General features: G+C 46.5%; 1 protein-coding gene across 3 annotated transcripts; it reads right to left on the reverse strand.

The window, feature by feature from the left end:
* LOC136476501 (protein MICRORCHIDIA 1-like) lies at positions 1-27,582 on the reverse strand. 3 transcript variants are annotated; one of them, XM_066474371.1, is made up of 20 exons: positions 27,370-27,582; positions 27,203-27,292; positions 23,023-23,057; positions 22,829-22,907; positions 22,644-22,733; positions 21,828-21,903; positions 21,638-21,716; positions 21,429-21,557; positions 16,252-16,350; positions 15,304-15,408; positions 15,061-15,210; positions 14,692-14,784; positions 13,444-13,495; positions 13,247-13,358; positions 12,724-12,926; positions 11,785-11,849; positions 10,386-10,471; positions 1,911-1,953; positions 1,722-1,828; positions 1-319 (listed from the first exon to the last, which is right to left on the reverse strand). In XM_066474371.1, exons 1-19 carry the CDS (start codon positions 27,482-27,484, stop codon positions 1,730-1,732), a joined length of 1,800 nt encoding a protein of 599 aa, XP_066330468.1. In that variant the 5' UTR covers positions 27,485-27,582; the 3' UTR covers positions 1-319; positions 1,722-1,729. The 3 variants fall into 3 exon arrangements, 2 of the variants coding, with proteins under 2 accessions (XP_066330468.1, XP_066330469.1); XM_066474372.1 differs by lacking the exon at positions 1-319 and adding an exon at positions 809-1,087; XR_010763619.1 differs by lacking the exons at positions 1-319; positions 1,722-1,828 and having other exon boundaries at positions 12,738-12,926.
* Positions 27,583-27,630: the final 48 nt, after the last annotated feature.

Raw genomic sequence — 27,630 nt, forward strand, 5'->3', positions numbered from 1 at the left:
TTGCACTGCACGAGACTTGGTGCTGCCAAGTGCAATTCTTTTTTACTTGAATGCTCAAAAGGCTGGAGCATAGGCCTTACGCAATATTGTGCAGAGGTAATTAACAGTTGGAATCACTCATGCCATCTTCCTTGCACATGACAACCATCCTGTCAGTAGCACACGCCTAAGATTTACATCCTACACTTTTTTTTACAACTGAAACATGAGTTAGCCCACTAGCTAAAAATTATATGCATCAGCACTTCATTGTCACATTCTGTTTGCTGTCAGTACTGGTCGTTGTCGTGTACCCCGTGTCCTCAGTCTTAATCATGCCCTGCAGCAATTGCAGAATAAATCATACTTGCTTCTATCTAATCTAATCTTACTAACAAAACAGGAAAAAAAAATTCTAATTGGTGCGTGCCCTTTTTCAAGGATTGAAAACTAAAAGTTACAAGAATTGACATTGTTGATTAAGTTTATCATACCCAATACAACTACGCTTTGGTCGCTACGTTATGTGATCGGCGAAAAGGCTGGTCAAATGAATAAAATGGATTGCAAAGAACAAGCAAGTTGTAGATTACTTTGGTGCTCCCATTTAACACACTGAAGCATAAAAACATGCAGGCGCATAAAAACAAATATATAAACCCCTGTACCTCATAATATACTGCATCATCCACTAATTATATTTCCCTATGCACGTCACTAAAATCATGTGATGTCATTTCGGTAAAAAAGAAAAGTAGTGAGCATCTAGAAGCAGCAATTGTATCCCATACGAAACAGTAGGGGGGGGGGGGGGTTCAAGTGATCACTTATTTAATCCATACCTCAGCTATTGGATATTCTAGAGAATGGTTATGAAATGATTGAGTGCACATCATCATTGATCATTAAAAGAAAAAGAAATGCAAGCAATTCAGGTAATTTTTAGATCATGTGAATGGATACAACAAAATGGGTCAGAATTCCATATTTCTCAGGTGGTATCCTGATTCCTGTTTGTACTTGCCTGGTAATTACATTGAACTAACGATGCACTTAACTCGTTGCATTCATCAAGTCATGATTTTTTTTCTCGAACTACGCCGGAGATCTGCGTGTCATTTCATTAAGATAGAGAAACACAAGACATGCTAGATTTAGAAAGAAACCCAGCAAGCCGAAAAAACAAGCACCACGCACCCACCCTAACTGAAAAGGAAGGGGTGGGGGTGGCTCTATACATGACCAGGGTCATGAAATCAGAACCACGAAAAAAACAAGCTTAATTAGTTCTCACCCATAAACCTCCCTTAATTAGAACTAACATAAAAAACAAGTGTATTTAGAGCCAAAATCAATGTCCATTGATCAAAAGTTGAAAAAATTAAATTCAAATTGCAGCCTACATTCTACAACAAGATCAGTTTTGTGGGACTAAAAGTTGAGCCGTAGATAGGTTTTACACCTGCCACAAATCAGACACGATAATTTGTTTGACAAAACAACCACCATAGGAGTGCTAACAAGACGGAGATTGCACTAAGTACCTGATGGCTGAAAATTTTCCTAGCACTAAGTACCTGATTGCTTCAAGGATTTCACATTCACAAACACATTCCCCTTTTTTCTTTTCTTTTCCTTTTTTTTCAGAAAGACAGTTGTAAGGTTAAAGAGCTAGACAAGTGACAGAAAACTGAAACCCAAGCACATAGGGCAAACATGTTGCCAGAGGTAACCAAACTAACCTTCACATTTAGGGGAGATGCTGCTGGTTCTTCCATGCCTTGAGCTGAGCAGCAAGCTGACCACACTTCTTTTTTGTTTCCTCCAGTTCATGCTCCAGGTCTCCAATCTACAAAGAAGCAGCATTCAGCTCTGAACAGATAGATGATATTTTCACTTCGCTTTTTAATGGCTCAGCATGATATGCATACCGTCTGCTTCAACTGTGTATCTCGTTGTCGAAGCTCTTCACGCCTGTAAAAATATTTTTCAGTTTCAGGGTGCAATGAACCAGGGCAGGATGAGTTTAACAATACCTCGCAGAACCCAACCCCATGAACTGAAAATGCTGTTTAGCAGAAGGGTGTTTATGAGCACATATGTATCATATAACTGGAATAGTACCGCAGCTAGTCAGGAAATCACTAAACTAAGATCAGCTGCAACTTTCTTTACCAAGATCAGACAACGCAAGGTTCCAAAAGACGCTAGGCGCTAGGCTACTTCCTAGATGGATTAAACGTAGATTAAACGCGATTAAGTGTTTGTGCTTTTTTATTTATTTATTTATTTATTTTTCTGGCAACACATGTGGCTCAGATTAGATGCCCAACTTCAATCTCAGAAGGAATTGTAACACATTAAGGCAATTTCATTCCAATTCTTGCAAACTTGCAAAGAAGTGGTGAAAAGACTTGCAATTTTGATCCCCACACATCCTGTTTCCCTTTTCCCTGGCTCTTCTGCGTGCTTTTTTCCTGCTCTCCAGCCCGCATGGCCACACATAGCCCATCAAGCCAGCCAGGCTACCGCTTTTTCGTGTTTCTACGCCGCTTAAGCACTGCCTCACGCCTACACGCACCACCTAGACATGTCCAGAGTTTTATTGGATGCCTAGGCCCTAAACGAGACGCTTGATGGATAAGTCTCATGTGTGGCTGGTCTTTGTGGGGCTTTGTGGGGCTATGATGCTCACATGGTCATGGTCCTTGTGGCTGTTTTTCTGTTTTTAGGACAGCATCTTGACTAGAGGACAGCATCTTAGAGGACAGGATCTTAGACTAGAGGACAGCATCTTAGCTAGGACAGCATATTAGCATCTTAGACTAGCATCTTAGACTAGCATCTTGGCATATGCTTGGCTGGCTAGCAGCCTATAAATATGTAACCCCAACCCCTAGGGTTGGCATGGCATTTGTGTGAGCTTGTGTGAGAAATAGACAAGAAAATTGCCCCAACTCCTAGTGTCATCCTCTCTCGATGAGAGTAAGAATTCTCCTACTACCAAGAGTGAGAATTCAGCGACTAACAAGTGGTATCGGAGCCGTATTATCCTGTAGCCTGAGCATCTCTTGCTCATCTTCTCTCCCAGCCCCACAACAGCCCCAGCTGTTGGCAGCAGCAACTCCTCCGGCCGCTCCTGTTCACTCCTCTCCCAGCTCGTCTGAAGCAGCCCTCTCCCCACGCAGCAGCCCCCCGGTAGCGCGTCATGTCCGCAGGGCAGTCTCAGCGCTCGGTCGCCTCGAGCACGCGGCGTCGGCAGGAGGCCGAACTTGCCGCGGCAGAGGAACGCGAGCGAGCGGCGGCAGAGACCGCTGCGGCGGCGGCAAGGGCGTCGAGGCTAGCAGCGGCGGAGCTGGCAGCAGCCAGAGCGGAGGCGGAAGCAGCGGCGGCGGCGAATGCAGCGCGTGCGGCGGCGGCGGAGGTCGAGGCTCTGCGCGGCAGCATCGGCAGCTCCATTTCCGCTGACGACACCGCCGACGCGGACCTCGAGCTGCTAGAGAGGGAGGCAGCGCGAGCGCGGGCGGCGCAGTGGACAGCCGCGCACGTCCACGAGCGTGGCGGCAGCCCAGACAGGCGCGGACGCGCTGGCGGCGCTCCTGGAGGAGGCGCGCACGGCGGTGGCGCTCCTGGGGCAGCCGCGCACGCCCACGAGCGCGGCGGCAGCCCAGACAGGCGCGGACGCGCCGGTGGCGCTCCTGGAGGAGGCGCGCACGGCGGCGGCGCTCCTGGAGGAGGCGCGCACGGCAACGGTGGCGGACGGGTCGATGGAGAGCGCGGCCTTCACAGGCAGCGTGGCTCTCTCTCCCCGGATCGGTACCGACGGGTCGATGGAGAGCGCGGCCTTCACAGGCAGCGTGGCTCTCTCTCCCCGGATCGGTACCGTGGTTACCACGGGCTCCAGGCTGTTGTCAGGGACATCGGTCCCGGCGGTGGGTGGCCTACCCTCACCAAGACCAACTACGTCGAGTGGGCTGCGGTGATGAGGGTAAAGCTCCAGGTGCGGCACATGTGGGAGGCAGTCCGGTACGGCGACGTCGACTACGACCTAGATCGACGGGCGCTGGATGCTCTCATCGCTGCAGTCCCGCCCGAGATGCAGTTCTCGCTTACCAGCAAGCGGACTGCCAAGGAGGCTTGGGACGCCATCGCTGCGGCACGCATCGGCAGCGACCGCGCCCGCAAGTCCACACTGCAGGCACTTCGCAAGGAGTGGGAGAACCTGGCTTTCAAGCCAGGTGAGGACGTTGATGACTTTGCTCTCCGTCTCAACACTCTGTTGCAGAAGATGGTGCAGTTCGGCGACGACACCTACGGCGAGGAGAGAGCTGTCGAAAAGCTCTTCCGCTGCGTCCCCGAGAAGTACAAGCAGATGGCTCGCTCGATCGAGTCGCTGCTGGATCTCTCCACGATGTCGATCGAGGAGGCGATAGGTCGCCTCAAGGTCGTCGATAGTGATGAGCCACAGTCCCTCTCAGGGCCCATCACCACTGGCGGGAAGCTCCTTCTCACTCGGGAGCAGTGGCTTGCCAGCCAGGGTGACCGGAGGAAGGGGGAGCCTTCTTCCGCGACAGGCGGCCGCAAGCGTGGCAAGCCACGTAAGGCGCGCAGAGACGCCCAGGCCGGGGCGCGAGGACGTGCCGAGGGTGATGCCCGCGGAGGCGCCCAGGGCGGCGCCGCCGGCAGGCACAAGCCGGCACGAGACGACGCCTGCCGCAACTGCGGCCAGCTTGGCCATTGGGCCAAGGACTGTCGACAGCCACGACGCGGCCAGGCCCACGTCGCACAGGCGGAGGAGGAGGAGCCGGCTCTGTTCATGGCACATGCCAGCATCAAGCTACCTCCAGCGGCACCGGCCGCAGCGGCTCTCCTCCACCTTGACGAGCCAAAAGCACACGCCCTCCTCGGCGACAGCTCCGGCAACGACAAGACTGACGGGTGGTGCCTCGACACCGGCGCCACCCATCACATGACCGGTCGACGGGAGTTCTTCACCGAGCTTGACTCTAGCGTCCGAGGCTCCGTCAAGTTTGGGGATGCCTCCGGCGTGGAGATCAAGGGCGTCGGCTCCATCATCTTCACCGCCGTGTCTGGTGAGCACAGGCTGCTCACCGGAGTCTACTACATCCCCGCGTTGAGGAACTCCATCATCAGCTTGGGACAGCTGGATGAGAACGGTTCGCGCGTGGTGGTTGAGGACGGAGTCATGAGGATTTGGGATCGTCGTCGTCGCCTTCTTGCCAAGGTATCCAGAAGCGCAAATCGACTCTACGTCCTTAACGTGCAGGTGGCACAACCCCTCTGTCTCGCTGCTCGTCGGGACGACGAGGCGTGGCAGTGGCACGAGCGTTTCGGGCACCTTCACTTTGAGGCCCTGAAGCGGCTCAGTGCCACGGAGATGGTGCGAGGCCTGCCGTGCCTCGACCATGTGGAGCAGCTCTGCGATGTCTGCGTGTTGACGAAGCAGAGGCGACTCCCCTTTCCCCAGCAGGCGAGCTTCCGAGCCAAGGAGAGGCTCGAGCTCGTGCACGGGGACTTGTGTGGCCCGGTGACACCGGCCACACCGGGAGGACGACGCTACTTCCTGCTGCTCGTCGACGACCTCTCCCGCTACATGTGGGTGATGGTCCTCGGCAGCAAGGGAGAGGCTGCGGACGCCATCAGACGCGCGCAGGCTTCTGCGGAGGCGGAGTGCGGCCGCAAGCTGCGCGTGCTGCGCACCGACAACGGCGGCGAATTCACGGCGGCTGAATTCGCGTCGTACTGCGCTGACAAGGGCATTCAGCGCCACTACTCCGCGCCGTACAGCCCGCAGCAGAACGGCGTCGTCGAGCGGCGCAACCAGACGGTTGTGGGGATGGCTCGGGCCCTCCTCAAGCAGAGGGAATGCCGGCTGTCTTCTGGGGAGAGGCGGTGGTGACGGCCGTCTACATCCTCAACCGCTCGCCTACCAAGGCGCTCGACGGCAGGACGCCGTACGAGGCTTGGCATGGGCGCAAGCCGGCGGTCTCCCACTTGCGGGTCTTCGGCTGCCTCGCGTTCGCCAAGGAGCTTGGCCACATCAGCAAGCTCGACGACAGGAGCACTCCGGGAGTGTTCATCGGCTACGCGGAGGGCTCGAAGGCCTACCGCATCCTCGACCCGAAGACACAGCGTGTGCGCACGGCGCGCGACGTTGTGTTCGACGAAGGGCGAGGATGGGCGTGGGACAAGGCGGTGGACGATGGCTCGGCTCCGACTTACGACGACTTCACTGTCGAGTACGTCCACTTCGAGGGAGCTGGGGGAGTAGGCAGCTCTTCTTCGGCGAGCGCGTCTACCCCAGTCCCCGAGCCTCCACCGACCCCGGCGCCTGCTACTCCGACAGCTCCACGCTCTCCAGCCAGGACCTCGGCTGCGATGAGTTCTTCGCCGGCTTCACCACAGCCGGCAACGCCACGCACTCCAGCACCGACAGGCACCTCTCCGGGCACGTCTACTCCAACACCAGCTCATGTCGAGCATAGCCCGGTTGAGCTCGCTACTCCGCTCTCTCACGACGAGGAGCGCATCGACGCGTACCACGACGGCGAGCCGTTGCGGTACCGTACGATGGAGAACCTTCTCGGCGACCAGTTGGTGCCGGGACTGGTGCCTCATGACCTGGAGGACCTGGAGGCGCAGTTGCACCTTGCGTGTGACGACGGCGAGCCTCGGTCGTTCGCAGAGGCCGAGAGACACGCGGCATGGCGCGCCGCGATGCAGTTGGAGATGGATGCGGTTGAGAAGAACCGCACCTGGGAGCTTGCTGACCTTCCTCGTGGTCATCGCGCGATCACCCTTAAGTGGGTGTACAAGCTGAAGAGGGATGAAGCCGGTGCCATCGTCAAGCACAAGGCTCGCTTGGTGGCACGAGGTTTCGTGCAGCAGGAGGGGGTCGACTTCGACGACGCCTTTGCTCCCGTGGCACGGATGGAGTCCGTGCGACTCCTCCTTGCGCTAGCTGCCCAGGAGGGCTGGCGTGTTCATCACATGGACGTCAAGTCGGCGTTCCTTAACGGCGACTTGAAGGAGGAGGTCTACGTGCACCAGCCGCCGGGATTTGCGATCCCCGACAAGGAGGGCAAGGTGCTCCGCCTACGCAAGGCCCTCTATGGCTTGCGACAGGCACCGAGGGCGTGGAATGCCAAGCTGGATTCCACGCTAAAGGGGATGGGCTTCGAGCAAAGCCCGCACGAGGCGGCCATCTACCGACGGGGCAATGGAGGTAATGCCCTGTTGGTGGGTGTCTACGTCGACGACTTGGTGATCACCGGCACCAAGGATGCGGAGGTGGCGGCATTCAAGGAAGAGATGAAGGCCACCTTCCAGATGAGTGACCTGGGGCCTCTCTCCTTCTACCTGGGAATCGAGGTACACCAGGATGACTCTGGGATCACGCTTCGACAGACCGCCTACGCCAAGCGCGTCGTTGAGCTAGCTGGGCTCACCGACTGCAACCCAGCTCTCACTCCGATGGAGGAGAGGCTGAAGCTGAGCCGCGACAGCACGACGGAGGAGGTGGACGCTACGCAGTACCGGCGTCTTGTGGGGAGCCTTCGCTACCTCGCCCACACACGGCCGGACTTGGCATTCTCCGTCGGCTACGTTAGTCGGTTCATGCAGCGACCGACGACGGAGCACCAGCAGGCTGTGAAGAGGATCATCCGCTACGTTGCGGGGACTCTCGACCACGGTCTCTACTACCCGAGGTGCCCTGGGGCGGCACACTTCGTCGGGTACAGCGACAGCGACCACGCCGGCGACATCGACACCAGCAAGAGCACGAGCGGGATCCTCTTCTTCCTCGGCAAGTGCCTCGTTAGCTGGCAGTCGGTCAAGCAGCAGGTGGTGGCCCTGTCCAGCTGCGAGGCCGAGTACATAGCGGCCTCCACCGCTTCGACTCAGGCGCTCTGGCTCGCTCGACTGCTTGGTGATCTCCTCGGCAGAGACACTAGAGCGGTGGAGCTCAGGGTGGACAGCAAGTCCGCTCTAGCCCTGGCAAAGAACCCCGTGTTCCACGAACGCAGCAAGCACATCCGGGTGAGGTACCACTTCATCCGAAGCTGTTTGGAGGAAGGGAGCATCAAGGCGAGCTACATCAACACCAAGGACCAGCTTGCGGACCTGCTCACCAAGCCCCTTGGGAGGATCAAGTTCCTTGAGCTCTGCTCCAGGACCGGGATGGTTCAACTCTCCCACAAGACGACGCACAAGACTTAGGGGGAGAATGATGGATAAGTCTCATGTGTGGCTGGTCTTTGTGGGGCTTTGTGGGGCTATGATGCTCACATGGTCATGGTCCTTGTGGCTGTTTTTCTGTTTTTAGGACAGCATCTTGACTAGAGGACAGCATCTTAGAGGACAGCATCTTAGACTAGAGGACAGCATCTTAGCTAGGACAGCATATTAGCATCTTAGACTAGCATCTTAGACTAGCATCTTGGCATATGCTTGGCTGGCTAGCAGCCTATAAATATGTAACCCCAACCCCTTGGGTTGGCATGGCATTTGTGTGAGCTTGTGTGAGAAATAGACAAGAAAATTGCCCCAACTCCTAGTGTCATCCTCTCTCGATGAGAGTAAGAATTCTCCTACTACCAAGAGTGAGAATTCAGCGACTAACAACGCTAGGGGTCCGTTTCAGGTTTAATCGAGAGTAAACATAGGTTTAATTAGGTTTTTTCGAACCATGAGACAACTAAACTTCTACAAGTCTGATTAGCTAGCTTGAGGTTACTATGCAGCAAATATGGCACAGAAGTTTATAATGTCCTTGAAAGTGCAATGGATATTTTGAGTTACTAGTGTTCCAAACCAAGTAAATACATCCTCACCTCATGTGTGTTTGCAAGGCAGGTCTGGGCCTTGATTTTCCAGAAATTTAAACTTTATGCAGCAAGGGCAACAGAATCTACTAGTTGCTTCTATGGCTGGTGGTATCGTACTTTAACAAGTGTTCCAAAGGAGATGCACAAAGGACTTAATTCCCTGATCATCCTTGTTGCTTGGGAGCCCTGGAAGCAAAGGAACACTTGTGCTTTTGTGGGAGCTCGCCCAGATGTTCAGACCCTTTTATACAATGTGGCTGTGGAGGGCAGTTTGTGGTGTCTGGCTGGTGCTACGGTCCTTCAGGAGCTCCTCATAAGGTTGCTATCCCATGACCTTTAGGGTCTAGGTAGGTTGTGAAGGTCGCAATCGTCTCCCTTGTTCGAGGGCTAGTAAGGCAGGGTGTGTGTTGGGTTTTTGTAAGGGGGAGACCTCTTGACTCCTTGCCCGTTTTTTCCATACATTTTGTACAGTCTCTTTCTCTTAATGAAATGACACGTAGTTCTTCTGCATTGTTCGAGGGGAAAAAAAAGTAAACAATACTCCATTTTTTTTTCCTCAGACACGCAGGAGAGTTGTGTATCATTATATATTAAGAAGAAAAAGGGGTATAAAACCCCAAAACCCAAACAACAACAACACACCACACCTCACTTAAAAAACCACTGCTCGCCTACTACAAAAAAGACTTGACCTGGACCAGGAAAGAGAGCCCTACTTTGCACTTGGCACTAGAGCGAGGAGATGAGAAATTCCTCTAGCCCCAGCCAGACTCCATAGAAGTAACTCCTCTCTAATGAGCAACAGAACACCATTCAGGTTGGGGATAATCCCATCAAGCAGCAATTGCGATGATTCCAGATTGATCAAGCCACCAAAATTATGATAGAATTGAGACCTTTTTTAATCTGACCATCCTAAACAGTACTCCATTGGTTGCCCTGCCTTTTGCTAAGGGCAACTTTAGTTGTTCAATAACTTCACTGCAACTAGGTTAAGTAAAGTACGTTCTTTTCTTAAATTCAATATTAAAATTCTCACTGTGGGGATCTCCCCCAGTCTTTTGCCGTAAAAAAAAACTAGGTTAAGTAAAGTGTGGCTTGCCACATGAACTGTCACAGCAAGGTTGATAAAAAGGCTAAGTTATGATGTCTGGGTTAGGCTTAGGCACTAACAAAGGTATAGCTTGCTACAGTTATTGCGAAGTTTAGGGTTAAGCGTGAACCCTACACGCCATAATGTATGTAGTAGCATGCCAGTCATAAAGCGACACATACTCTGTCCATGAAATTTATAAAGATTATTGAGGATTTTATAGGGATGATTATTGATAAGAAACATGATGCACAAATAAAATGGAGGTAGTGTATATAAAATGGACAGGACATAATGCTGCAATGCATTTATTAACAAAACCATGCTCAAACTTTTAATTAACAAGATCAGTAATTTAAAATCCATGCAGAAACTCTTCAATGACTGCAGTAACCATGCATAAGGACTATCTTTCCAAAACTCCCCAAGATACAACATGAAAGCAATAGTAAAAGCAATTTTACCTTGAAAACAGAGCAATGTTTTCTTCACTCAGCTTCTCAATAAAATTAGGATCTAGAACACCAGAGGAGCCAATCTCCACCAGATCCTGAACGAGGCAAAAAAAAAAAATTGTTAGGTGCCAATAGTAATTTTACTTGGTGGAATGCTATGATTGATTAACAAAGATTGTGTTACAAATTAAAAATAACCTAGTAGTAAAGGTTGTCACAACACTGGCCAGTCGCTATGAACCAGGGTAACTGGGATTTCTAATTGATAGAAGGTGGAGACAGCAATAATAAACTGAGCAAATTTCACAAAATTACAAGTATGTCAAATAATTATCACAAAATTGCAGTTATTTACACCTATCACAAGAAAATTTATATTTTGCACAATTTATTGGTAAACTATACTTTTGGTGTGCATCGACAACTATGCTGTTATAAGGATGGCTTCACATGTCAAACAGAGTCGGTATTATTGAGTTGCATGCACCGACCAGTTCAACCCAAAAGCTTAAGGTGATGGGGAGAGGTGGGCAATTCACTTATACTCCAACACTACCCCTCACGTGGAGGCTCCCTTAGGCCTCAGACGTGGAATAGGAGCGGACAACAATTATTTTATTTAATTATGCCTACCAGGATTCAAACTCGAGACCTCTAGCTTTGACACCATATTGAGTTGCATGCACTGACCAGTTCAAACCAAAAGCTTAAGCTGATGGGGAGAGGTGGGCAATTCGCTTATACTCCAACAGGTATGTTAAAGCTTTATACACAGACTGGCCTCTGTACTCTCACTCCCCACCAAAATGACATGGTGTTAGCACATTGGTGGCATTGGACCTGGTGTAGAGTTGAGAAGAAGCACACATAGAAGGTTTCAACTCCCTTGTGATTCTAGACACATGGTGGATCTGGAAACACCGGAACAGGAGTTTCTGATGGAGTGCCTCCATGGGTCAATGTGTGTCGCAGAAAATTTCTGATGAGGCAAGGCTATTGTGTCTTTCAGGAGAAAAAGAACTCAGCGCATTATGGAGTGGTGGTATTGTTTTAGTAAAGGTTTTGTGTGCGTGAATTTGGGTGTCACTTCTTAGGAGAGTACATCCGTACTTGCACCATTTCCTCTCTTTACTACAAAGATATTATTCCTGCACTGGCCAACTGGACGTCTAAGTCCAACCTGTATGATTAGCTTCTGTGTTACCGCAAAATCAATAAAGGAAGCGACAGACATGTAACCTAAGGTGTGCTTGGAAGGGCTAACGAATAAACAAAGTAACAAACATTCATTAGCAACATTAGTGGTAGCTAACAGTGTTTTTTTTCACATGAGCTATGATGGGGAAATAAAAGGATAAAAACGCCTAACTAGAAACAAAACATAATTGAAAGCCTAAAAAGAGCAAACCTCATCCAAACCTTCTGACTCCATATTGTTCTCTTGTGCTTGGCCAGACGATTGCAAATGAGAACCTGGCCAAAACAGAACAAAGCAAGAACATTAATTAGATAACATAACTTATAAGCTATCATAGATTCTCATGTAGAAAGATGCTTAAAATACAAGGAAATCAGGATCTAAATCGCCAGTCTGGGCGTACCCAGTGCAGAGAGCTCCCGCTCTGTGCGGGGTCTGGGGAAGGGGTGTCAGTGGCAAGCCTTACCCTCGCTTGTGCAATGTGAGGAGACCGCGACTCGAACCCGGGACCTTCCGGTCACAGGCGGTAAGACTCTACCGCTTGCACCAGGCCCGCCCTTCATCTAAATCACCAGTCTATAATAAATAAAACCCACCATTCCAAGTGCAAGAATTTAGATCAACAAAGCAAAGAATGGATGTCACCAACAGTATCTCATGCTACAGCTGCTATAATAATTTTTCCTATGCCCCTAGGGCGCGAAATTTTCTCCATAAATGTGCCCTAAGGCCAAGCACTGGGTGTGCCCATAATGCCAAGGCCAAGGTTCAATAGAACTTTTCATATATACGAATTTGACATTAATCAGAGAAAAATGTATGCCTTTGACCTTGCTGTTTATTATGACAAGCTGACACCAGTGGATATTCAAGCTTGCAGTGCATCGTTACATTTGTGTTTTCAGTATTTACTCCATTATTTAGTCAGATAATGAGCTTCAACTGAAGCAGCATCAAAATAACCAGGCAGATCTCCTAATGCAATGGCAGGCAGATCTCCTGCGTGTTTGAGGGGGAAAATATCACATCATTTCTCGACAGCTACACACATTCATAAAGCATTGAAAAAATATTTTATTTTATAATAATCAAACCACCACAAAATGATAAAATACTAGTACAAACAAAGAACAGGGTAGTATTGAGCACCATTATTTGCTAACCCAACAGTTGTTATGTCATCGTATGTCTCTGGTAGCAAGTTTGACGACAGCCCTCCAGTCCTTCGGGCACTGGAAGCTTTATGGTGAACTTGAGTTCCAGGACCACCCGAATCTTTGAGGGTGGCCTTATACTGGGATCTTAATTGTGGATCCATTGGCTGGTAACCAATCAAATGGCACCTTTCTTTCCTGCAAAGACATAGATTCCACTCAAATTTGATCACCAAGACATAAGCAAACATTTTTCATTTCTGCAAGTACTGCAACATTTTAATCCTTAGTCAGACATAGTACAAGTTGCAAACACCAAATACCATATAGTGCTCAGTCCCTAGTAGTGTTGCAGATAGTTAATGCCAGAATAACTTGGGTGGTTACAAGGGCTATTCCTTTTGCTATGTATTCAATGTGGTATAGGTATACACAGTGATGACTCTAATATAGGAACAAATTGTCTATTTTCCTATAAGATTGAGGTGCACAAGGAAAGATCTGAACGAAGCACTTACCAGAAATCAATAATAATTTGTCTAAGTCTTGCTTCTAGCCGAATAAACAATGGTGTCCTCTCAAAATCTTGTTTGTCATGTGCTGGTTCAATAAAATTTGCTTCAAGTACACCTGAATTGTGACACTTGTCATCACAGGGAGAAATAACATGAATAACAATAACTGCAGTACTGATTACTGATCATATGAAACTCACCAACCACACTTCTCCCTCTGCTAGATCCTTCTTGAAGGACCTTCCAGAAAGGCTATAAAGGGGGGAAGGTAGCAGAAACTCAGTTCCAACCCAAAAAAAAAGAAGATATAATATTTGAATCTCTAGAACTGCATTCATAAAAAAGAAGAAAAAAGAGTCCCTAAAACTGTGCATTTAAGATGATTGGCTCAGCTCAGAAACATACAATTAGAAAAATATCAGATTAATGAGCATTTAGAAAATTTATTGCAGAAAGTGTACAACTGCCAGAACATACAAAAAAAATTGCTAGAAAACTTGATACCCCTAACCCTTACATAACAGGTTTAGATACCATTCAAAAGAATGGAGATTCTAATGTTTCGCTAGGACTAAAGGCATGAGACATTGATTGGACATCAGCAAACATCTAAATCAGATATTGTCATATTGAAGGTCTTGAAGATGGAGCTAAATATTTCTACACCAGTAAGAAGACATCAATCGGGATCACAGACGCAAGCACATGCCAACTACAATTATTGCAAAAGATATAATTTAAAATAATTATAAAACAAATGGGCATTTTTATCCCATTATCCCTACTGTAGTTTTATTCCACGAGTTGAATTATCAGGAGACTGCAGACGACTAGTTGGAAAGTGGTACCCAATAAGAAGTCTCTATTGCCTATCAATAGCTGAAAATAGTCCTCTCACAAGCTCTGTTTAGAAACGCAGCGCCTTAGGCGCTAGCTAGAGCAGCACTTCCTAATCTAGCACCTAGGCATTTTCTCCACTTAGCACTTAACGAAGTTTTGGGCTTGATTTATGTACGAAAATCAGATAAATTAGAGATGAGATGAACTATGGACATATTACTCATGGATGCATGTATATGCCAAATTTTATTTATTTAACATGGCATTACTTTAACCTACAGAAGGTACAAATGCCTAGCCACACTAGTAGCTAGGTGAAGTCTGCCCAGCAACCTAGCTCCTAGTGCTTTTTGAAATATGGATTACAGGTATTACTTCTGGTACATATATGCAGTGTATAGTTGGCTGGCATGCTTCTGCAGTACATTGTACATTAATTATGTTAAATATCCCAAATTCCACCTACCCATAAATGTGTACTATTGGCCGATAGGAGAAATGTTGGTTTAAAATGAAGCTAAACAACATGGTGCGTAATGAAAACAGAAACTGCTCTAAAATGGAGAAAAGTAACCAGATGTTTGCTGGCATGTGGGGATAGATGTTACCATTATAAGACGATCTTTGTGGTAGACATTCATCCCAAAAATGCCCAAAATAGGGGCCTCCTTTGCAAAACCAACATCAATTTTTACCAAGGCCTATATAGATAAATCGAAACATAGTAGTAAAGAAAGTATCATAAACAAAAGAAATGTAGCTGTAAAGAAAAACTGAAGGAACCATTTCATCACAAAAGAAAAGTTAAAGAATGGCTAACCAAAAACTGAAAAGAGTGACTGCTTTTGTAACTTCTGACAAACTCATTGAGCCAAACAGGAACCATCAATGAAATTCAATGCGCATTATTACCAGTTGTAGAGACTAGAGAACTAAGAAACAAGAAACATGGGTGGAAATTGCACAAATTTACTTACCACATGGGAATCATGTGCAGCTTGAGGTTTGTAAGTAACGACTTTCTTAAACTTTAGTTCATCAGTGATAAATAACTGCTCAACAGGTTTTCCTCTTAATATAATTTGGAAATTATCGAACTTCCTGAGGTAAAGGATGGAGGTATAAGCCTGGGTAAGGAGAAACACATGTTACCAACCAGATAACAGATAAAGAATTAGGAAGGACAAAAGAAAATCAAGAATATAAAGACTAAAACCTACTCGCAATGAAAATCTGAGTCTGTGGGATATGTGTTGCTTAACAATTTCTTTCTGACTCTTTGTGAACCCCCCACTTGCACTACTTTGATCTCTAAGTAATATGTCCTGAAAAATGAGCACCAGAAGATAAGGACATGAAAAGTCCAGTGTAAAAAACAAGCGCACGCATGGTGGATAATAACAGTAAAGAACTGAATGAGGCTGTGCAGTGCAAGAATTGAAGAAGTCTGGAATCAGTGGCAAACATCATTCAGTTTCTTAATTCTCATGTGTGACATTTAAAAAAATCGCAAATATCCTGCTCTGCAGCAAAATACAACATAGGGACCTCTGTTTCCAACAGTTCACAAAGCTAAACTAAATGTGTATCTTGGTATTCAATTCCAGATTCCTACAGAGCATTAATGCCATGGGAGAACACAGTTCATCAAGTATACATATTAACCCTAGGACAATTATACTTACTCTTTTCCTTGAGAAAAGTCAAATAGAACAAATCAGTCAGGTTGTTTTCAGAGGAATTAAAATTAGAATGATATAAAGCAAAACCATAACTTCACTAGCAAGTTTTATAATCATCTTTAACATATCTAATCTGCCTAATCTCTGTTAGTCCTATGTGCAAATAATTTGTTTGGTTCCCAGGAATTGGAAAGTAATCTAATAACAAAATGAGAAGCACTTTCTAGATATTGGTTTGAATTCATGGGATCCAAACAGGCCCTTTGAAGGAAACAAACACCCGAGAAAGAATACAATAACATGTATTGTGGTTGTTGCTGCCTTAAAGGCATTTTCATCAGACAAGGAAAGTCACTCTTTACAGTCCACATACATTGATTATATAAATATATAACATTTCTTACATTATGTGAATTCTGATAGGATAAATGGAACCAAACAAAATGGACAACATGGTCTTGCGATGAAAATTATATGAACACTCACCTCATCATCATCCTCAAAGTCAAGTTCCAAAAGGCCATCATCATTCATCCACAAATTGTACACTACCACTTTAGTTCCATGACTACCAACATCCTGAAACTGAATGCATATGAACACTATCAGTATAAAAGTAAACTGAAAAATTAGTTGCTCATCAGCAAGGACATAACCGACCGACTTGCTTATTGAATAGCTTCAGAAAAATAAGATAATCAGTTTAGCTTGTCATAAAAGGATTACAGCCATGTAAAAAGCATACATGCCTCAATGCATCGGAAATAGTACTGATAAAAAAAATCTGGATGCCACTTTGGGAGAGGACAAAAGAAATTATGAGTAAGGGAGTAAGGGCACAACAAAAAGATAACAACAAACATACTTCTACCCACTTCTTGGTCATGGAACAAAGGCACACTGTATTTCTCAATGTATGTATGTACAATTCTACCCCTGGATGTATCATCCAGTAGTATGCATTCATTGAACTATTGAAGGTTACTTTGGTTCTAGATTTGATATGCATATACTCCCTCAGTTTCGCAACAGGAGGTTCGAGGATAAGGAATACCTACCACTACAATAAGCCAGGTTATATATTGGGCACTCTTGAAGGGCGGGACTGGTGCAAGCGGTAGAGTCTTACCGCCTGTGACCGGAAGGTCCCGGGTTCAAGTCACGGTCTCCTCGCATTGCACAGGCGAGGGTAAGGCTTGCCACTAACACCCTTCCCCAGACCCCGCACAGAGCGGGAGCTCTCTGCACTGGGTACGCCCTTTATATATTGGGCACTCTTAACCATTAATGGTAACATTTTTTTTCTAGAATACGCAGGAGGGCTGCGGATCATTGTATTAAGATAGGGAAAGGAAAGGCTAAAATAGCCAATACAAAAAACTCACACCACACCACACACACCTCGGGATTTTTTTTTTTTACTATTACAAACGCGCCTGTTCAAAAACAAGAGACGACCAAAAAACCACAACTACAAGAGCCACTAGCCACCGTGACTAGCAGCAACCAGACCTCTGAGACCCTTGGCGCCTGCCAGCATCCAGTGATTAGCCTCATCCTGTGCAAGGAGAAGCGCCCGATGTAACCTGGGCGAGACACCATTAAACACTATGTCGTTCCTTTCCTTCCAAAGGATCCAAGCACGCACCATGATCAGCGAGTTAAAGCCTCGCCTAACGTCCTTGTTGAAAGTGCTGCCAGCTTGTTGCCACCAATCAAAGAACCCTGCCGCACTTGGTTGAGGTGCAACATCCGGTAATCCAAAACGACGAAGCAGCTGGTGCCAAAATTGCCGTGAGAAGACACATGAACATAGGAGGTGCTGGATTGTTTCATCCTCCTGGTCGCAAAATGGGCAATGCTCTGGATGGGGCAGACCACGTCAAGCAAGTCTATCAGCCGTCCAACAACGATCATGTGCCACTAACCAGAGGAAAAATTTACACTTCCTGGGAGCCCAATTACTCCAAATCAATTTGCTTGGCTCAAAAAGGATTGCCCCAAGGAAGAAAGCCTCATACGCCGATTTGGCAGAGAATTCTCCTGAAGCCTCAAATTTCCATTTGTAAACATCAACCTCAGGTTGAAGTGCTACTTCCTGGACCAAGTCCCAAATATCTAGATATTCAGCCAAGATTGCTACAGAGTAGTGGCCTTGGATATCTAGCACCCAACTATTTTCCATTAGCGCTTCCCTAACAGTGCGCCTTCTTGCCTTCCTTTTTGGTATACATGCAAATAGATGAGGGGCCAATAGCTCAATAGAAGACCCATTCAGCCATTTATTGGTCCAGAACTTGGTGTGCGCCCCATTGCCAACCGTTGAGGTCACAGCCAAGGCAAAAAGAGCTTGGGCATTTCCATGAATTGTGACAGGGAAGGCTGCCCATGGCTTATCGGGTTCAGTTTTACTTAGCCACAGCCATCTAACCCTGAGAGCCCAACCAAACTTCTGTAGGTCCAAAATACCCAAGCCACCCAATTCCTTCGGACGACTAACCTTGGGCCATGCAATCAAACAATGTCCACCATTTGTCTCCTTCCTGCCTCTCCATAGGAAATTACGACGAATCTTGTCTACTGCCTTTAAACACCATGGAGGAAGCTCCAATGCAGTAGCAAAATAGATCAGAACGGAAGTGAGAACTGATTGTACATAAGTAGCCCGACCAGCCCTGTTCAACAGATCAGCCTTCCACCCTGGCAGATGATCAGCAACTTTTTCAATCAAAGGTTGCAACTGTGCTCGAGTTAATTTCTTGAGAGAAAGAGGAAGGCCGAGATATTTGCAAGGAAATTCCTGGATTTCACATGGAAAATGAGTCTGCACCATAGCCAAGTCATCCTCAGAACATTGAATAGGTGAGACACAGCTTTTCTGGATATTGGTTCTGAGCCCCGTAGCAGTACCAAACAACTGTAACAAAGCATCTACCATTTGTAGGTCTGTAGCGACCGGACGTAGAAACAGAACGACATCATCGGCATAAAGGGAGACACAACGATGGATACTTCGAGTGGAAAGGGGCTGCAACAAACCTTCAGCGCTAGCTTTTTCAATCAGGCTATTCAGGACGTCCATCACCAGAATAAAAAGCATTGGAGACAATGGATCGCCTTGCCGTAGCCCTCGCCGGTGATAAAAGACCTCCCCGGGAACCCCATTAAGCAACACCCTAGATAGATGATGATGAGCCAAGCAAGCCACCAATCATATCCCGCCAGATGGGCCCAAAACCCCTTCTCTGAAGAACCTCTAACAGAAACAGCCATGACACGGAGTCGAATGCTTTAGAAATGTCCAGCTTCAAAAGGATCCGTGGCTGTTTTTGTTGGTGCAAGAACCTGGTGGTTTGTTGGACAAGAAGGAAATTGTCGTGGATGCAACGCCCCTTCACAAAAGCACTTTGGTTGGCCGACACAAGCTCATTGAGTCTCCCTGCCAAGCGGTTGGACAGCAGCTTTGTGATCAACTTGGCAAAACTATGAATGAGACTAATTGGTCGAAAATCCTTAACCATTGTCGCATCATTTTTTTGGGTAAGAGGGTTAACAGGGCTGAGTTAATAAGATGAAGATTCCTGTAATTCCCTCGCTGTATAGCTGCAATGGCTGCCATTATATCCTTCTTGATGGTTGGCCAACACGTCTTATAGAAACGTCCTGTGTAACCATCAGGCCCTGGGGCCTTATCTGGAGGTAGGTGCTTGATGGTACCCCACACCTCTTCCTCAGTAAAAGGTTGGTCCAGGTCCGCGAGATCATGCTGGCTCAAATCTAACACATCCAAATTGATGGTTAAGTCTCGCTGGGCACTTGTACCCAACAATTGATTATAGAACTCAAAGATTGCAGCAGCCTTGTCTTCATGATTCGTCAGCACTTGTTCCTCAGAAACTATTTTTGAGATGAAATTCTTCCTCTTTCGATGGCGAGCATGAGAGTGGAAGAGAGCCGTGTTAGCATCACCATCCTTTAACCAACTAATCCTCGACCTGACCCGAGCAATTGTTCTCTGGAGAGAACTCAAAGCAAAAGAATGTTTCTTCAACGAATGCAGCAGCCAGAGCTCCCCTTCTGAGAGCTGCCGGGTGTCCTGAGCAATCTCAAGTTGGTGAATAATTTCTCTGGCCAGGCCAAGCTGGGTGCCTGGGTACTGATATGACCAATGCATTTTTGGCTCCAACTTTGTAATGCTCGGGTTAATAACTTAAACTTCAGAGACAATGTCTCCAAGGGACAGGATCTTGCTTCCACCGAACCCCAGGCCTGGGCAACTACCTCCTGGAATCCACCCAAACGAGGCCAAAATGACGCAAAATGGAACCTGCCCTTGCCAGGCAACATATCATTCAACCCTAGGATGAGAGGACAATGGTCTGAATCCTGAGAAGCTGCACTTTGCAGCAAGCAGTTTGGGAATGAAGTTTCCCACTCAATAGAAGAGAACACCCTATCTAACTTGCTAAGAGTAGGTGAATCACCGCCACTACTCCATGTGAATTTACGACCAGTGAGAGGCAATTCCTTGAGAGCCAAGTCATCCAGAGCACGATGAAAACGACCCATCATAGCACGATTCAAGTTTGCATTGTTCTTATCTTCGTCCTTATAAATAAGATTAAAATCCCCAGGGATCACCCATGGGCCCTGGCAGTGAGTGCGAATCGAGCGGAGTTCTTGCAGGAAATTAATCTTCTCATCATTCCCTTGTGGCCCACACACGCATGTAAGCCACCAAGGTTCGCCGTCAGCCGGGAGGAATTGAATCGAAGCGCAATGAGCATCCACCCGAGTGCTTCCAGCAGGGCCAATATCTTGCCTCCACGCAACCAGGATCCCTCCACTGGCACCTACAGATGGCACCACCGTGAAATGACAGAAATCTGGACCCAGCGTAGAAAGAACAAGCCGCTGAGAAATAGCCTCCATCTTTGTTTCTTGGAGACAAACAACATCCGCTCTAATGGACTGAACCAGCGTGTGAACAGAGTCTTGACGTGCGGTAGAGTTTAAGCCCCGCACATTCCAAATGAGAATCTTCGCAGGATCCATAAGTCAACGAAAAGAAAGGCGACCCGGGAGCATAACTCAGCAGGTGGTTACCATCACGCCGGGGCACCTGTAGCCCTCGGGAGGAGACCAACCAAACAAAAGCTGCGAGAGCCTGAACATGGGACGCCGAGAGGGAGCCACTGAATAATTTGGCATAGTCGTCTCTTAACTAATGGATAATATGTTATATAGCTAATTCTAGTCCAAGGAGATTGATTTATGAAAAAAAAAATCATTCACAACAAAGAACCAATAGGATTATGACCACCAAAAAGGGTTAAGAAGTTGTCTAGAACAGCAAGACAATGTTAGTTTCAACCATACAACTCAAGGTAATCTACTAAAATTATGATGGGTATCCTATACTGCTGGGACCAGGAGCAGTCGAGCAGGATCGACTTGACAGGGTCCTGAAGAGTCGCATAGCCCAAGTACTCAACAATAATCGGATTTTTTCTACCTTGTGACAAATAGAGCCCCATCCCAAATATGTGGGCTAACATCTCGTGCAGAATCACAATAACTCATTTGCAGGAAAAAAAAAACAGTACTGGATTCAGAATGACTGGAAAATGGACTAAACATTGCCTGGAATGAATGTGCCTCACCTGCTGCAGAAGTTCTTCCTTCGAAGAAAAAGGGGACCAATCAAGTACTATCTTCAGACTACTATCCCAATCACCCTGTGAACCATACACCAACGGTACAATGTCCCCATCTTGGATCTTAAAATCAAGCTGCAATAGTAATGGAAAGTGTAAGATCTAGACAGACAAAACATTGCCTCAAACACAAACAGCTTGTAAAACTCACATACCATTGGGACAACTATGTCATCCTTCATTGTCTTCCTCAAAAAAGTGTAGGAGAGCAAACCTATACTCAATGTAACATTACTGCAAGAGAATGAACTATATGAAAATCATTGCTATTACAGAATAAGATTCAGTAAGTACCATGAATTCTTTAAAAATAAATCAAATCCAAATTCCATTAAGAACATTTACCTTCCACGGATTGCACGAGTAAAAACAATTGCATCTGCACCAAGTCTCATTGTGCTTGTCTTAAAGCCATTTCCATCTGTGCAGTAGAAGAAGGTGAGAAAGTAACAAGAGACAGCAATAGCAAGAGTTTTATACATGAAACTATAAAGCAGCTAGATACTAAATAAAAAAATTATACAAGTGTTCGAACAAAAATATCATCATGAGCTAGGACAAAGCAGTCTTTTCTTTGAATGTAGACAGTAAACAGTCAGATCTATTTGAGATTTGATAATTCATAATGGCAACAACATTGCAACTCAAATGGAAGAACTTAAGTTGTTTAATACCAATCCCGTAATGGACATACAAGTAAACATCAAATATGTTTTTTTGTGAGAAACCGAGCTTATCAACTGTAGCACAGAGTGTCATTTGAAGGTATACAAAATCCACCGACAACTTAACAAACATATACCTAAAATTTAGGGGTGCTCACATGACGGTGATTGCTCTAGGAAATATTATTATTAGTTCAAACTTGGATTATATTGGTAGCCAAAATTCCAAATCTCCACTATCCTATCCTGTTACAGACTCTATTTGGCACAAGTGAGAACTGGGAAGGTCCACCTAGATTAGAAAAAGAGTAGACCACGATGTAAGGAGAGACAGTCGGTACGTTATGAAAGAGTCGTCCTAAAACGATTATATACTAAATATATGCTTCCTCCAGAAATTTGAGTGCACAAGCCTCATCAAGATTAAATCATTTGAAAGTTCAATCATGTTAGTCAAGGTCATAAAACCATCCAGTTCAAACAAAATAATACATACACTGGCCAATAGTGGTCTTAGATTTCTTGGTTGAGAATCCTAAACTCATGCATCGACGGACACCTTCAGGATCCATGCCGCCTCCATCATCTGTGAAAATCCATGTTAACGGAAATCAATGTAGGACAAACTCTGATCTATCCCAACCTGTTCATCTAATTATATTCCAACCTCGAGTTTTATACCTTGGAAAACTAGCATTGAACTATTGTCTTTCAAATTGATGCTTTTATCCACTTTTATGAACGTGGCACCATTGCTTCTCTGAGACAATATCAGAAGACAATTACAGCTATTTGCAACATATACCAAAAACAAACTGAGAAAATTCAGCTAGTTTTAAGAGAAATGCACAAAGGTTTAGATGAATACTACAAACCTCATCCACCGCATTGTCAAGAAGTTCAGCTATAGCTGCAACAAAAAAGAAGGAACAAAATGTAAGGGAATATTGACCAGACATACAGATATCTTGAACATAAAAGATGAACAGATGTCATTCCCATCATAATTATCAATCATCTCGTCGTCACTATTGTTCCAATAAAACATTATTTAGGGATGACAGGAAGTTGCTAAATTGCCATGATGCCAACAGGGATTATGTGCTCTAATTAACAGTGGCGGAGTGTGAGGTGAAATTAAGGGGGGGCCATTTCAGTATTGCACAACACAAATGGTCATCAAAAGAAACTTCACAATTGCTATTTTTGCAAAGCTACACTGTACAGTTGATTGTAATGGGCATAGGAAACATGAATAGCTTGTATCAATAGGCTAGTTTGCAGCTTGCAGCATGGCTATTGGTGAACACTTCCTGGGCCGGTGCACACTCTGAAAAATGATACTACGACTAGTATGCTTCTACAGGCTATGCTCATGCAGAGTTTGAAATGAGCTGAACATGATTACTAGTATGTAGTTATCAAATTGTACTACCGCACTTTGTGTCTCATATCGCATTAATGTTAGCGGCAACATACTAAATTTAAGAGTAATCAATAGAGGGCTCATGTGGGGAGATAGTGCATTCAGTGAGCTTGCATGGTGGCATGCAGAGTGCAACAAACAAATAGGATTTACTCAATCGAAACTTTAACAGACAAAGGGGGGGGGGGGGGGGGGGGGGGGGGGGGGGGGGGTGGCGGAGCCCAGTTTGCGCCTCCACAAGGCTCTGGGCTCCGCCAGTGCTAATTAATAAATAACGAGCTGCTCATGAGAGAGAGAGACACCGATTGGCATCATCTACCATTTCCAGCACAATCGATACACACAGAACTATGAAAAAGTTCCACACTCAGGGGCAGTCGAACAAAAAGTTTCTTCCATATCCAAAACTTAATCAGAAACAATGAAACTAACAGGAACCACTGCAGTGTAAGCGTAACCCATTAATATCAATCAAGGGACTACTCTTTCAATTACTAAAAGATCTTTTCTCTTTGCCCTAACAAACTTGGTTTTATCTCATCCAGCATAACAGACACATCACACTACTAACTAAGTATCACAGTTAGATAATCAGCTATTTTTTTCTTCCATCACTTATCAAATACGGTTCAAAGTGTAGCAGCAGCAACAGTGCCATATAGAATGCGTTTAATCACATCAATCAGAGGATGGATCTAACTCCGCCTATGGTGGGGCGCCTTTGGTGTCCCAGCATAACAGGTCCCAAGCCCTGGTAAAGGAGGAGGGTTGTGTTAGGCGTGGCGAGCCAATGTAAAAACCTAGCCACTTAAATGGAGATGAAACCCGAAAGAAAATCGTTGGGGCGTAACCCTCTTAGCGACGCGCCATATCGGAACCCGGGTATGGTGTTAAATGGGCAAGGGCCGGGTCGTCACCCCCGTGACGCGCCGTGTCGTGATCTGGGCATGGTGTCAAGTAACCAAGGATCGGGTCGTCGCTTCCTTAGTGGCGCGCTACATCGGCGCCCGGGTGTAGTGAAAAATGAGCAAGGGTCTTTGCATCAGAGTCGACGGGTGCGAAGGGTAAGGAAGCTAGTCGAACCAACTAGGATCCGTTTAGGTAGTTGGAATGTAGGGTCACTTACAGGTAAGTTAAGAGAATTAGTTGATACCGCGACTAGGAGGCATGTAAATATATTATGCGTTCAAGAGACTAAATGGAAGGGTCAGAAGGCGTTTGTCCTCGCAAGAAGAAAGGACAAACGAGCATGCTTGGATTGCAAGGTGATACCAGGGGAGTGTGTTGTTTCTCAACATAAGCTTTTGGTGGCAGATTTTCGTTTTCAGGTGCGTGCCCGTAGGGATAAACAAGCTAAGATTGAAAGAACAAAGTGGTGGAAACTGAAAAGGGAGACGTCAGAGGTATTTAGGGAAAGGGTTATCAAAGAGGGCTCTTGGAAGGAAGAAGACGACATAAACAATATGTGGGACAAGATGGCAACCAACATTCGGAAGGTAGCCTCAGAGGTGTGTGGAGTAACCAAAGGAAGGGGACGCGAGGCTAAAGATACTTGGTGGTGGAACGAGGAAGTCCAAAGGGCTATTAAGGAGAAGAAAGAATGCTATAGACGCTTGTACCATGACAGGAGTGTGGACAACATAGAGAAGTACAAGGTGGCAAAGAAGACTGCAAAGCGAGCTGTAAGTGTGGCAAAGGGTAGAGCGTACGAGGATCTTTACCAACATTTGAGTACGAAGGAAGGAGAGAAGGACATTTATAGGATGGCTAGGGTTCGTGAGAGAAAGACACGGGACTTCAACCAAGTTAAGTGCATTAAGGATGAAAGGGAGCATCTCTTGGTAAAGGAGGATGAGATCCGACATCGATGACAAGAGTATTTTGACAAATTGTTCAATGGTGAGAATATGGACACAACCTTTCAGTTGGATGACTCTTTTGATGACACCAATAGGCGCTTTGTGCGGAGAATCCAAGAATCTGAGGTCATAGAGGCGTTGAAAAGGATGAAAGGAGGTAAGGCGATGGGACCGAATGGTATCCCAATCGAGGTGTGGAGATGCCTCGGGGACATAGCTGTAGTATGGTTAACCAAGCTGTTCAACCATATTTTCGATCGAACAAGATGCCTGATGAGTAGAGGAGAAGTATATTGGTACCGATCTACAAGAATAAAGGAGATATTCAAAGTTGTACAAATTACCGGGGAATTAAGTTGATGAGCCATACTATGAAGCTATGGGAGAGAGTTATCGAGCATCGCTTAAGAGTAATAACGCGGGTCTCTATGAACCAATTTGGTTTCATGCCCGGAAGGTCAACCATGGAAGCCATTTTCTTAATAAGACAAGTTATGGAGCGGTATAGGGAGAAGAAGAAGGACCTACATATGGTTTTTATTGACTTGGAGAAGACTTATGATAAAATACCAAAGAATGTTATGTGGTGGGCTTTGGACAAACATAAAGTCCCAACGAAGTACGTCGGGCTCATTAAGGACATGTACAGCAATGTTGTGACTAGAGTTCGAACAAGCGATGGAGACACGGATGACTTCCCGATTAAGATAGGACTACATCAAGGGTCAGTTTTGAGCCCTTATTTGTTTGCTTTAGTGATGGATGAGGTCCCAAGGGACATACAAGGGGACATCCCTTGGTGTATGCTTTTCGCGGACGATGTAGTGCTAGTTGATGAAAGCCGGACAGGAGTGAATCAGAAACTGGAGTTATGGCGGGAGACCTTGGAGTCCAAAGGTTTTAGACTTAGTAGAACTAAAACTGAGTATATGAGATGTGACTTCGGCACTACTACTCGGGAGGAGGAAGATGTTAGTTTGGAAGGTCAAGTAGTGCCTAGGAAGGATACCTTTCGATATTTAGGATCAATGCTACAGAGGGACGGGGATATTGATGAAGATGTTAGCCATAGAATCAAAGCAGGGTGGATGAAGTGGCGGCAAGCGTCTGGTGTCCTATGTGACAAAAGGGTACCACAGAAGCTAAAAGGCAAGTTTTATAGGACGGCGATTAGACCTGCTATGTTGTATGGTGCAGAATGTTGGCCTACGAAAAGACGACATATTCAACAGCTAAGTGTCGCAGAAATGCGTATGTTGCGTTGGATTTGCGGTCATACAAGAAAAGGTCGAGTTCGGAACGATGATATACGTGAGAGATTAGGTGTAGCACCAATTGAAGAAAAGCTTGTCCAACACCGGTTGAGATGGTTTGGACATGTGCAACGGAGACCTCCAGATGCACCGGTGCGTAGTGGAATCCTAAGTCAGAATAGTAACGTGAAGAGAGGGAGAGAAAGACCGAAGTTGACTTAGGTAGAGGCAATAAAAGGAGACTTGAAAGGATGGAATATACCCAAAGACTTAGCCTTAGATAGGAGTGCTTGGAAGATAGCTATTCACGTGCCTGAACCTTGATTGCTTCTGTTGGGTTTCAACTCTAGCCTACCCCAACTTGTTTGGGACTTAAAGGTTTTGTTGTTGTTGTTGTAATCAGAGGATGGATCTATTTTGTTTTTTGTTTTGTGCAAACTAGAGGATATCGCTTTCCCCTCCTTGCCCTAACAGGGTAACAGCAATAAGACTGAACCAATCTGCAGGCATCACCAACCTCCGAAAGCCCACTTGTGGGAGGTGGCGTTGGTGTGGAGGAACTTGGGGTGCACGCGCGCGCGGTCGAAGTCCCCCGCCTCCAGCGCATCTGCGGCCACGAAACAGCACCATCAGCGAGCGGCGACGCGAGAGGAGGGCGGAATTCGAGGAGGTGAGGTGAGGGACCTTGGAACTCTCTAGTCGGCGCAGTGGGGGCCTCGTACGCGCCGGCCTTCCAGAAGCTGCGGCAATCGAGGGCACGTCCGCCGCCGCCGCCGCTGCCGTCCATCGCCAGCGGCATTTGAGGGGGCGGGGCCTTGGATGTCAGGATCTGCAGGAGATCGCCGGAGTGGTTTTTACGAATTTCTCAAAGTCACAATGCCCTAAAATCGAAGCCGCTCCTCGCCGTCGCATCCTCGCACGTAATAGGCCGATGGATGGATATAA

The sequence above is a fragment of the Miscanthus floridulus genome, chromosome 8, assembly GCF_019320115.1.
Source record: "Miscanthus floridulus cultivar M001 chromosome 8, ASM1932011v1, whole genome shotgun sequence".
In the NCBI taxonomy this organism is placed as follows: Eukaryota; Viridiplantae; Streptophyta; class Magnoliopsida; order Poales; family Poaceae; genus Miscanthus; species Miscanthus floridulus.